The sequence below is a fragment of the Furipterus horrens genome, unplaced genomic scaffold (genome assembly GCF_987537825.1).
Source record: "Furipterus horrens unplaced genomic scaffold, mFurHor1.1.pri manual_scaffold_4, whole genome shotgun sequence".
Taxonomy (NCBI): Eukaryota; Metazoa; Chordata; class Mammalia; order Chiroptera; family Furipteridae; genus Furipterus; species Furipterus horrens.
Genome location: NW_028327174.1, coordinates 85,323,986 through 85,337,297, shown reverse-complemented (window position 1 = coordinate 85,337,297; position 13,312 = coordinate 85,323,986). Strand labels below are relative to the sequence as shown.

The following is a 13,312-nucleotide window of genomic DNA, read 5'->3' as shown; positions in this document are numbered from 1 at the left end:
CCTCCTGCTGGCCCTAGCTCCTCAGCACTGCAGGTGGTTGACAGAAAACGTCTGAGAAACATCACCAAATATACAATCTTATATCCGCCCAATAATTAATGAAGAAAATTCTAAACTTTGGCTAGCCACCTAACATTTGACAAAGGGGGAAAAGGCACTGAACATAATTTCATGGTGCCCCTATCTGTTTGCATATATATGAAATTTCATTTTGAAAAGGTTAAATCACCATTCAAAACCTAGAGAACAACTGTGGTCACCTAACAGCAGATGCTGATTGGAGGTGAGCTCTCCTGTCTCACCGCATTGGTTACATGTCAAACTGCCAAGCTCTCCCAAACCCCAATGGCCAAGGAACTGAGGACAGGACAAGACTCAAGTCAAACTTTTAGCAATTCAGTGCACTTTGCAAAAAGGATCTAAATTAAGCATAGAGTTTTGTTCTTTATTTTACACATAGGAGACCACCGACATTTGCCATAAACTCTTCTAAACTCTTTAGGAAGGCCATCTTCTGCTTCCGATCCAGCGTAGGAGGGGTGCTGCTTGCAGTGAGCTTGTTGAAGGCATCTGCTAATCTCTGGTAAATAATAGGGTCTTGCTGACTTGACAGTAATGTTTCAACCAATTCCGAGTACTCAGCCTATTGAAGAGATAAAGCATATGTAAGAACACATCTTCCTCGAACAGCACACAAGTAGGCCCTATCAGTTATTGGACAGTGAGATTCTAAGAGGCAGAGTCTGCCAGCTCTTCTTCACAGTCAGCACATATTCTAGGTTCTATCCTGAGCTTTTCCATTGGTAACTCATCTGTTGTAACAACCCTCCAAGGGAAGTCCTGTTTATATTAATTTTTTTGCAGGTGGAAGTTCTTATATACAACAAGATTTCCTAATACATCCAAGAGCACAATGCCTTGGAGCAAGAATACAGGTGGTTTGACACCAATTCTGTTGTGTTGTTTCTTCTGTTTTCAAGGCACATTATTCATATTTGCTTTGCATTTTATACATAATTAAGTCAGCAACAATTTCCCAGAGGTTTCTACAGTCATGATGTTCACAGTTCCGTGGATAGCAGGCCACACAAATGCAGGTGTGAAGTGGCAGAGTGGGAGAAGGGTATTTCAGTCCTTTCTCAAAGTGGAAGTAGAACACTTGAATGGCTGCGCACACGCAGCTCAAACCAGCAATGTGCTCAGCGGGTCTGGGAGAAAGCGCAGGATGAGATGAAAAAATCTAAGTGTGTGTGTATAGTTTTTCTGTTTTTAGTGCCCTCCACAATAAAGCCTCATACAAAGGAGTGAGTGTAACATTAAAAGAAATGAAACCATGGCAGCTTTCCAAGATAAGCTCTCTTGAAAAACCCTGGTCTGCCACTATTTTTTTGTAGTTTCCTGGGGTATCATGATGGCTCAGAATGGTAAAACCACATGTTAATTACATTTGGAAATGAGTAGGGTACAGCACTCTACACCACCAGGCAGGGAGGCAAGAGTGGCTGCCTTCAGTACCCGCTCTGAAGGACTGGCCTCTTCACAGGGGAAAAGAACAAACGCAAAGCATGTCCTTGGTAACATAAAATGGCTGTGCCTCTGCGCCAGACAAGCAGAACATCATCCTCATCAATCCCAAGATCCTAATCTCTGCTCTACAATGTGTGAATATTTTTGTTTGTTTAAGATTTTATTTATTTAGTCCTGACTGGTTTGGATCAGTGGATTGGGCATCATCCTGCAAAGCAAAAGGTCGCTAATTTGGTTCCTAGTCAGGGCACATGCCTGGGTTGCAGGTTTGGCCCTCCAGTCAGGGCACGTATGAGGTGCAGCCAATTGATGTTTCTCTCTCACATCAATGTTTCCCTCTCTTTCACATTCCCTTCCCTCTCTCTAAAAAAATTAATAAAATCTTTAAAAAGTATATTTAAAATGTATGTAAAGAAAATATTTTTAAAAGATTTTATTTATTTTTTTAGAGAGAGGGAAAGGGATGGAGAGAAATATCAATGTGAAAGAGAAAGATCTATCAATTGCCTCTCACACACACCCCAACAATGGGCCTAACCCTCAACCCAGGCAAGTGCCCTGACTGGGAATCAAACAGGTGACTTTTTGCTTTGCAGGACGATGCCCCACCAACTTAGCCACACTGGTGAGGGAGTGAACATGTTTTTTAAAAAGTAACCAGATTGTAATAGCTTACGTATGTAGGGATAAGAAGCCCATCTTCCTAGTAAGAACAGGACGTCAAATGACAGAGAAAGGCCCCTGACTGTGATCGGCACCATCTCAGAAAGTGAACTCCCGAGCACCTGCAGCTCAGGGTGCAAACAGTTTGGAAGCCTGCCTCAATGGGATCTTCAAAGTAGTATGACGACCACCTGGAAACCCTATCTTTCTAAAAAAAGAAGATGAATGAAACCATCAGCTCCAATCACAACAAATGCTATGGCCTCAACACTTTTAAAAAATGTCATAATTTCTCTAGAGAATCATTTGGTCATGCTGAGACATGTGTGGGGGCATCTGATGACCAAATATGATTCTTTCTCATACACTAGATGGGCACTTAGAACAGGCAAGGGAGACAGGTGAGCCAGCGTAACTTTTCTTCTGTTACATTAACCCCACATCAGTAAGTGCTTCCGTCTTTAAGGACTCAAACAAGAAAGGAGGGAGTGAGGGAAGGAAAGGGAAAGGAAAATAAAGGAAAAAAGAGAAGAAAAGAGAAAACAAGAAAAAAGAAAGAAGACAAGAAAAATAATACGGTTTCCATATTGTAGTACGGAATAAACACTTGTTTCCCATGCTCTCTAAAGGCAGGTTTTTCTGGGTTCCCAGTCTCACTCATCCTGTTTTCCTTATGAAATTGAGTTCCTCAAGGACAGAAGCACATCTCCATTATTCTCTCATGTCTGACTCCCGGTTCCTAGCAGTTGTTCAAGAATAAGGTTTAGGGCAAAGGATAGTTCATAATGATGCAGAAGGGAAAATAAATGCTTGTTAACTGACAAACAGCTTGTCCGATAAACACAAAATAGTCAGGGCTAATGAGGCGGTGAAGAAACATAGCCTTACTACAACAGAGCTGCAGCCCTATGTCAAAGATGCTCTAAGATTTAGAGGGTTTGCACCCATCGTGGGTCTGAACCAGCTCCTTCTAAGAGGATGAGAGCCCTGAGAGCCACACCATACCTGGTGCAGGCACACAAGTGTGTAAAACGCCTCACCAGCCGCTGTCGTCATCTCCGTGTTGTGCTTCTGCAGAACCAGCATATCGAAAACCAGCTGAAAGTGCACAAGGAAACTGCTAAATAAAGATACACAACACAAAAATCACAGTACTCCAGCCCCTCCCTGTTCCAAAAGAGAGAGTGGTTCGTGTTCTTATTTACTAAATGAATTTGAAAAATAAAGGAAACAGTCTTTTAAAAATCCAAGGATAAGATACAGAAGTGATTACTTGCTGTGGTATAATAATCAAATTACCCAACTCTCCATTATATTTATATCAATTTTAAAGAACACAAAATAGAAGTGGAAAGTTACATGTCTAGAAAAAGCATCTCTAGAAAACACGGTGAACAGAAAGTGACTATTTAAGAATGTAAGCATTTCCTCATTGAAAGATTTACATGCATTGATAGTTCTTATCAAAGCAGGTGACCTCACAACGTGCCACCCAAGTACCCTACCTTCAGAAAGTGCCGTGTTGCTAGAAACAGCGGTGAGTCTGTCTCCTGAGCTTTTGCACACTGCTCAGCCAGGGGTGTCAGGGCCTCCAGGCACAGCTGGCAAACCTCCGAGCTCATTCTGATCACAAAGGTCAAAGAGCAAATGCAAGTGGACACACTTGATATATTAAAGATAAAGAATTACCCCTATTATCACATGGAATGTATTTCTAGAAATGAATGCAGGTAAGCAAGTATATCCATGTGCAATATGTCTTTACTGAGCTGAGTGAGAAAAGACTCCCAAAGTTTTGAGATGATCCACAAGTGATTGGGATCCGGAGACTTCCAGCATGTTTCTGATTCTGAGGCACACACTAATAAAAGCCCAGTTATTCTCTACCACCGGGTAGCTAAGATCAGACACTCAGCAACAGTACGTGACATTCCCAATCAAGACACTTAATAAAAGAGTGATTTGGGGACCAGGGGCGAAATGCCTCTGGGATCTGTGAAAAGAGAAAAAAATGAGACAATCTAACAACAACAACAAAATGCCCACGGAATTAGAGCAGCTACAAAGATGGTGGCTTTGTTTAAGAAATAAAACTGAAATACAAAATAAAAATAAAAATAAAAATTTGAAAAACCTTCTTCAGGTAAAATCTTTCCCCCATGTGACAAGTGGTAACAATGCTCATTTAAAGGATATGAAGTCATTCCCAGTTCTAGAGAGCACATCAAACTTTTAAAAAGGTCTTCAGGAAGTTGTGGTATTTTTTCAGGAAAAATCTCACAGATAAATGTGATTAATTTGTAATATTGATTACAAAGAGTTGGAAACTGAAAAATAAAAATTAAATAGGTGCTTAATGTTATCTAATTTTATTTTCATTAATGCAAAAAAGTAATGTAATAACAGGCAAGCTTCTAATGATTTTTTAATAACACATGTAAAATACAGAAAACAAGAAAACCTAATTAAATTTAAAAATAAATTACAATAAAGGCAATATTTTAGTAACTGATGTGATGGTAATACATAGTAGAAACAACTTTATTTTCTAAATAGTTAATAAAAGCTACATTAAAAAAATAAATAAAAGGTACAGCCAATTCCAGATATTCTGTATTTACCTTAAAAAAGTAAACAAAGCACCCAAATTTCAAATAATTAAATGGCCTCTGAATAAAACCCTTCTGCAAATGTGTTTATTTGTATTCAAGCATGTTGGAAAAACACAAGAAGATAATACCAAAGGCTAAGATTGTATCTAGAACAGCCCTTTCACATTCCTAAAATTCACTACTTGGATGGACAGCCTAGTAGAGTAAGTAATCAACACAATTTAACCTCACTTAGAAGAATACATATCTGAATGTTTAATGCTTTATTTGATTTAAGAATATTAATAAGTTAATAAAAGCAATCACCATACAGAGTTGTCTACACTTCTCACCTACCACTTCTGCTCAAACACCTGGCTCCTGGGTGATTGGAATCCCTTCCAACAGACATCTGTGATGAGAGATGTGCTGAGCTGGATATTGACCACCTTCTCACTGTGACACTCACACTTCCCACCCCCTCCCACTCCATCTGTGGATGCATGCACAGGAGAACACAACTCCCTCCTTTCTCCCCATCCACATCCTTGTTCTCACCCTCTGACTCCTATGACATCTCATGAAAAGACAGGTAAGGGCAGCCTCATCACCATCACGCCCTCAATACAGAGTGGTGAAACCAAGGCACAAGGCACAGAAGGTACAAAATTAAATACTGTACGAGTCTTGGATTCTTACCATCCCATTTCTACATGCCTCTATGTAGAAATGTAAATCCATGTGACTTGTAAATTCCTTCTGTTGTTCAATCCCTCAACCTGAGAATAATGTTCAACAAGTATCATAGGAGTGTGTACACCTGAACACCTAATTTACTTTAGTTGCTTAATGACTAATGGTGAGAGAAGCAAAATTGCTAACAGAATGCAGTTTCTAAAGACGCACCTTTTCTGTCAGTAATCTATCTTGAATGCAGGACTCTAGGGCAGGAGTAAGTGAGAGTCTGTGTTCTATGATACAGACATGATTATGAATCACACTAACAGTAACAGAAACATTTGATTTTCAAATGTACTTAGCAGACAAGCAGGTATTCATACCCTTTAATTTTGTAAAAGGGTATTCTTGTCCAGAATATCTTTAAACTTTGAACATACACATTTTAATGTTCACATTCACTTTCTTCAATTACCTTCAAGAGATCTTGTGACATCAAGGGAAGAATTAGGTTGACTCCATATAAAACCACATCTGCAGCTGACACAGATCTGCTTGCTGCTTGCCCCGGCTCATGTCCTCTAAACACTTCATCTATAAACAGAAATCACATAGTCTTTTACAGTCATAACATCAAACAAATCTGCAAATCTGGATACATTCTACCCTAGAGAAAGTAGGTAAACAGATTCGAACCCTAAGCCACAATAAATCTATGAGTGGATAACAACAGGACACTTGATAACCTTTCCTAGGTCACCCCCTTCTGTTTTTTACTTTTTCAGGGTCTCAGAGTAGTTGATACAGATAGTATTCTGTATTTACAGATGATAAAAGAAAACTAATGCTCAATCAATGTAATGAAAAGTAAAGTTACTCCACTGACACACTGGTCACATTAGGAGTTAATTAATTTCTACAGTAATAACTATTTTATCTCTTAGGTGTGTGGAATTTTTCTAAGATGAAAAGAAATAGGAGAAATATAGAAATTAAAATGTTACATAAAAAAGAAAGTAATTTTTAAAAAATAGCTGTCATGATAAAGGGTTATTATCCTTATTCCATAAAGAATGCCTATAAATTAATAGGAATCCGAAGACTTAAACAGATAACTGAGCAAAATCTAACAAAACCACCAATGCAATACAAAATTTCAATCTAATTATTAATCAAGCAATGCAAAATTTTTAAAGTTACCACTTCTGATTCATTAAATTCAAGATGACTTTTAATCTTCACCTGAGGATATGTTTACTGATTTGAGAGAGAGAGGATGGGAGACAGAGAAAGAAACATTGATCAGTTGCATCACATGTGGGCCACAACCAGGATCAAATCCGCAACATTTTGATGTACAGAATGGCGCTCCAACCAACTGAGCAACCCAGCCTGGGCAAATTCAAGATGACTTTTAAATAACAATTACATGCTGGTGAGGACAGAATGTGACAGTTACCCTCAAAAGCTATACAGTAAAACCAGTTTGAGCATTGTATATACTAAAGATATATTCAGAAATTCAGACAGATTTGTGCACAGAAGTGATTACTGCATTGTTATTTATAACAGCAAAATGGTAACTATTCCAGATGTACAACATTAGTGAAACTGGTTAAATTCCAAAATGTGAAAAACCATTCAGCCATCAAAGTCTTAAAAAATTTTAAAGGTGAGAAAAGGCTAAAAATACATTAATTTTAAAAGGCAGAAAATAAAATTATACTTAAAGAACAACTGCAAAGAAAATTGTACAAAGGAACCATAAGGAAGATTACCAAATGTAATCTATAGCTGACTCTGGATTATGTCAAAGTATGGGTGATTTTTCTGTCTCTGTACTTGAAAATTTTTCTATTAAGAGTATATTACTTTAGAACAAGGGGGAAAAAGATAAAATGGGGTTTAAAAAAAAAAAAAAGGCACTCTTCTACTTAAAAATCACCTTTCAGCCTAATTCTGAACTTCTCCACCAGGGTCTCAGTTCCAGCTGGAAAATTCCCATCTTCCAAAGCAGGGATGCAAACCTGGATTCCACCACCAGAAAACTGAGGTCTGGATGTGAGGCCATCCTGGCAGTATCCACAAGTTTCCCTAACAAGATGGATCTTGGCCTCGAGGCTTGGTGGGCTTAGCTCTCTAGTGGTGAGCTCTGCTAAGGATTCAAAAATGGAATGCAGAGATGCACTGCCAGTTGTGCCTTTAATAGCCCGCCTAGCATGTTAATTTTATTTCATAATATTTAAAATATTTTGTTTTGCCCTGGCTGGTGTGGTTCAGCGGATTGAGCACCCATCTGTGAACCAAAAAGCTGCCGGTTCAATTTCTAGTCAGGGCATGTGCCTGGGCTACAGGCGAGGTCCCCAGTGGAGGGTGTGTGAGAGGCAATCAAATGATGTTTCTCTCATATGTCAATGTTTCCCTTCCTCTCTTTCTCTCTCCCTTTCCTTCTCTTTAAAAATAAATAAAATCTTTGAAAATATATTTAAAAAATAAAATACTTTGTTTCATCTCATCCATTATCTTTATTGTTAAAATGACTTAAAAATAGTATGTTCCTTTTTACCATCAACTTAATGAGTTAATGCTGTTTATCATTTTTTCTATTTCAACTGTCTTCATTTTTCTTTCATCTAAACTTCAACCCTCTGTCTACCTTTATTTTATTCTTTCCTCCCTTATTTTGTATTTTCAATCCTGAGCATTTTAATCTCAATTTCTTTTCTTAATGTATCATTATGATTTGGATCTTTTTGTTTTTGCTCTTTTATTTGGAAAGGCTCCCCTCAACTGTTTAACTGTAGTGTCTGTGCTCCCACTTGTCATAGAGCAGCAGGAAGAAGTGTACTTGACACCGTAAACCTGGGAGACTGTGGGGCTTTTCCCTCCAAATGCCCTCAAAGCTCTCCCTCCCTTTCAGTATCAGCTCTGCACTTGAAGTCTGATTCCTCACGGTACAGGACTCTAGCCTGGTGTTTATGCCCCTGGAAAGTCTACAGAAGAGTTTCCAAGAGCCCATGAATCAACTGATAAAGTGTGTAAAACTACGGGTTGTTAATACGTAATTTTCAAGGGAAAGGCTCAGTACCTACTTCAAGTTTTAAAGGCAGATGGCCTAGAAAAGGTTGAGAACTCCTGGAGTAAGAACAACATAAAGAAAACATGGGAACTTTGTGTGAGAGGCAAGTGTGGCAGAGGGGCAACTATGGCCTTGCTGTGGGAAGAAAGTACAGAGTGGGTGCTAGATTGGGCCTTCCAAACCATGTCACCTGGGGGCCCTAGTTAAACTGCGGAATCTGCCTTCTAGACTCTGTAATGGGTGGTGCCGGGAATAGCACAGACACTGAAAAGAACTGCTGTCCAATGAATAAGGAAACAAAGTAAGAACAAGCTCATGTATGGCGTATAACGAAGAAAGTTACAGCACACAGCTCAGTAAGGGAATCTTACAAGGAAGAAGCATCCACAACCACAAATATCTGCAGAACGTGAAAGTAGACACTAGACAGGATTCATTTTTCTCTTAGAAATTAAGGTATTTTTTATTTTAAGACAAGGTGGGCCACGGGGTCAGAGGGAGATGAGAGAACATCTACAAATATATGAGCTTTCGGTTACCGGTGAATTTGCACCTGTAATAACTAAGCACCAGAGAGATTCCTGAGCTCATCCATGAACATTCTGAAAGGCGTTACTCAGCACACCCACTGAACAGTTAGGAAAGGCACTGGAAGGCTAACTGACTTCCCCAGGGTCCTGCTGTCCTAGGGCCACTGGGTTACTCTCCCCAGGTTGGCCTATGAGCTCCACCCCAACAAGGATTCCTACGCCTCACTCTGAAAAGCAATGGGCTTTCCTGGGGTGGCCACCTCAGGACATGGAGGAGGGACCAGCCAGTAAAGCATAACTGAAGTCCAGTGCTAGGATGTAACTTACTAGCTGCTCCATATCTGTGGGCAAGTGATATGTAACTTCTTGTATCTGTTTCCTCATCTATAAAATGAGTGTAACAGTGGTACCTACTTCCTGCCACTGTGACAGGAACAGTGCCTGGCATTTCATAAGAACCTAACAGATGGAAAATTTCACTATTGTTCTTACAAGAGGAAAGCCAAGTAGGAAGGGTCAAAGATATGACATTTCATCTACTTTGTTAATTGAACTTCCTCACAGATTTCATTTAACAAAATATCCTTTGGTTTAATAAGAACAACAGTAACAACAAAGTATACACCATACCTGTATCACTGAAGTCTATGAACTCTTTTGACAGAAGATTGGTAAGAAGTTCCATAATGAGAAGCAGGTCCTGGTACTGCTCCTCTTCAGCTGTGACATCCACTCTTTGCCGCCCCAAATTATTCTTAGAATATACTTGCAACAAAGTGAGGCAGGCTTCATATAAATTCATTGCTTTAGACTGAAAAAAAAAATGCAGAAATTATGCTACCAGGACAAATATAAATATTAAATAAATTTTAAAATATAATTAATAAATTTACTCTTGAGTCCCAACAGATCTCAAACACTCGTTTTAAACTACATCAAAACATTAACACATATGAAAAGTACATACTAATTAGTTATGCTTAAAATATTAGCAGTTTTTCAGCCATGAAATCTGACATCCAATTTTTTATTCACTTGACCAAAGAAATGATAAGATTTTTGGCAACAGAACTACTGTATTTCTACTGTTCAACTTCTCCATCCATTATTTTAAAACTTAAAGTTGTATAACTTGCACAAACACAAGAGTACCAAACAGCAGTCTTAAACATGAGAATGGCACTGGCATGCCATCTCAGTAATTTACTTGTGATTACAGTTATAATATTGGGTTAGTCAAAAAGTCCATTTAGTTTTTTCCATTTAATAAAGGACACACTTTTCATTTTCATCAATAACTTCATTGATTTGGATATTTTGACTATGTCAGCTATCTCCCACATAGTATAACATTGATTGTTCTCAATTAGTGTCTCAATTTGATCGCTTTCAACACTAACTGGTCTACCCAACCACGGAGTATCACCCAGCAAGAAATCTCCAGCACGAAACTTCCCAAACCACTTTTGACACATTTGATCAGTCACAGTAGCTTCTCTAGACACTGCACAAATCCTTTTTTGCATTTCAGTTGTGTTTTCACCTTTCTTGAAATAATGAAGCATAATGTGCCAAAAATGTTGCATATTTTCTTCCATATTCAGTATTTAAATGGTTACACAAAAATTCACCAATTTTGATAAGGTTTTTTTAATGCATGCTGATATGACAGCTGTCACAATACAATCTAACAAAATTGTTTTGAATGAAGTAAAAGACAACTAAGCATTGCCAGAGCCATCGTATGAAAACAAAAAACAAAAACTTTTTGGCCAACCCAATATTTAAAATATAATAGCATTTTTTAGCAGGTTCCTTTGATCTAAATAAAATTATCAGTCAGGAACCCATATTAAATGATTTGGAACAAGATTTAAACTAATTTTCTAACAAATACAAATATATATTCAAGGCTTTTTTAAAGCTTTCTAAATTATTTATTGGGACAAAAAAATACATCTTTTCTTATTGAATATAAAAGAATTTAGTGTGTCTAAACACTCATCTGATTTGCAAAACAAAAGATACAAACTACTATTTAAAATTGTAAACCTTAGGGTTCTATCATAAAGAAATTGATTAAAATTCCCTACCATAATCCACTTGTTTTATCAAACAGTCCTCATTTGAATGAGTTAGATTTAATAACACATTAGCCCAAAGAAATTACTGATTATTAACATTTTTTAGGACAAGAATTTGTATTCATTCAATGTTGCATCCCTTCCTCTGAATTCTGAGTTCTTTTGAAAATAATCTTTTTGAAAAATATTTTGGAGGCACAAAAAAATTTCAGATAATATTCATTAAATTTGAAGGAAAGTATCTATTATTTTGTTATAGTTTTAAGAAGACTTAATTCTGAAGGGATAACAATTAGAAAGTAGTCACCTCTCCAAGATAGCATATCTGTTTATGTGCAACTTCAACAAAAACTTCTATTATGAGATTGACAGTCTCTGGGGTATTTTTGTAAACTTCCATCAATCCAATGCAATTGGTAAGGAAGTCCATTAAGAAATTAAAAAGGATAGCGACGTTGTCAATCTGGGTGGCTTCGGCAATGCCACACAGGGCTTCGAGTGTGGCAGTGATTTCTTGCTTGACCTCCTCCTGCTGGCACAGTTGCTGAAAGTTTTCCTGATTTATCACCCTTAAAAATCGCTGCTGCAATGGCTGAAGAACCTACAAAAACAAAGCGTGGATTTTTCTAAAAGGCTAATTCACATACCTTATTTATTTTTTCAACTTTATTTCCTAAATTAGGATAAGCAGTCACTTTCCAAAACACTTCTAACTGATGAAGGTAGAAAAAGCACACAGAAAACCAAGAATATCAGAACCATACATTATATTCCCCAATTTGGAGGTTATCACAACTTCTGCATGAGGCAGACATTACCTCACACCTATTAAAATGGCTGTTATCAAAAAGACAAGAGAGAATGCTGGCGAGGATGTAGAGAAACGGGAACCCTTGTGTAATGTTGGTGGGATTGTAAACTGGTGCAGCCACTATGGAAAATAGTATGGAGGTTTTTCATAAAATTGAAAGTAGAACTACCATATGATACAGCTATTCCACTTCTGGGAATATGTTCAGAGGAAATGAAAACACTAATTTGAAAAGCTATGTGCACCCATATGTCTACAGCAGCATTATATACAATAGCCAAGTCATGCAAGCAGCCTATGTATCCATCAGTGGATGATGGATAAAGAAAGGTGTTGTGTATACATGATGAAATACTGTTTAGCCATTAAAAACAAAAAACAACAAAAAAATAAGAAATCCTCTACGGAGACAACATGGATGGACCTTGAGGGTATTATGATACATAAACACATCAAAGATAAATACCATATGATCTCACTTACATGTGGAACCTATTAAGAAAAAACCACACCAAACTCAGAAAGTTTTGCTGTTTCCAAAGGTGGGGGTAGGGAGAGGGGGATTTGGAGAAAGGTGGTCAAAAGGTACAAACTCCCAGTTCCAAGAAAATAAGCACTAGGGGTGTGATTTACAACATGATAACTAGAGCTAACATTGTATGATACATAGGGAAGTTGTTAAGAGAGTAAATCCTAGGAGTTGTCACAAGAAATTTTTTTTTCTTTTTTGCTTCTTTTCATTGTGTCTGTATGAGATGATGGATGACAACTAAACTTATTCCAATAATTTCACATTAAATGTAAGTGAAACCATTATATATAATGATGTATGTAAATTCCGTCGGCAGCCGTCCGTCTCGAGAGACGATGGTGTAGCTTCTTAAGAGTCTATCTGCACCGCCGAGAATGGCTGTGCAGTCCAACTCAGGAGTGACACGGTATCTGTCTCCTCCCGTGTTGAATCGACATCTTGCGATGACGCTGGAGTGTCCTCTCCAGTGAAGCTGAAGCTACAGAGCCTGGGCAGGGTGATATGGAGGGTCTGCTGTTGCCCATGCAGCAGACCCTGTATGTAAATTACATCTCATAAAACAAAAATGATAATTTATGGAAACGTAAGTGCAGGCTATCATCCTCATTTCCTTAATTTACCTTCAAGGGAGGAAGAAAAAGAGAAAAGAAGGAGATACTACAAATGACAGAATGTAACTTCAATGCTATCCACAGAATTCAGTCACTATCCTCACCTCTTTCCAGTAAAACACTAAGCCTCCACAGTTGGGACTGGCAAACTGTTTTTTGTTTTTTGGGGGGGAAATTGGGGAGGCAATAGGTTTACAGTTCTAAGT

The 13,312-nt window shown here is 38.0% G+C and overlaps 1 protein-coding gene across 4 annotated transcripts in view; it reads right to left on the bottom strand.

Moving 5' to 3' along the window:
- Nucleotides 1–420: 420 nt before the first annotated feature.
- Nucleotides 421–13,312, bottom strand: part of XPO4 (exportin 4) — a 126,653-nt gene continuing 113,761 nt past the window's right edge. For 3 of the 4 annotated variants that reach the window (XM_090273687.1, XM_090273684.1, XM_090273685.1), the window contains 7 exons: nt 11,460–11,753; nt 9,699–9,879; nt 5,935–6,053; nt 4,387–4,517; nt 3,696–3,813; nt 3,196–3,288; nt 421–643 (listed from right to left, as the gene is read on the bottom strand). In XM_090273687.1, the coding sequence (XP_090129813.1) occupies nt 446–643; nt 3,196–3,288; nt 3,696–3,813; nt 4,387–4,517; nt 5,935–6,053; nt 9,699–9,879; nt 11,460–11,753 (1,134 nt within the window). In that variant the 3' untranslated portion in view covers nt 421–445. The remainder of the gene's footprint in view (nt 644–3,195; nt 3,289–3,695; nt 3,814–4,386; nt 4,518–5,934; nt 6,054–9,698; nt 9,880–11,459; nt 11,754–13,312) is intronic. The other variant, XM_090273686.1, reaches the window with a different exon arrangement.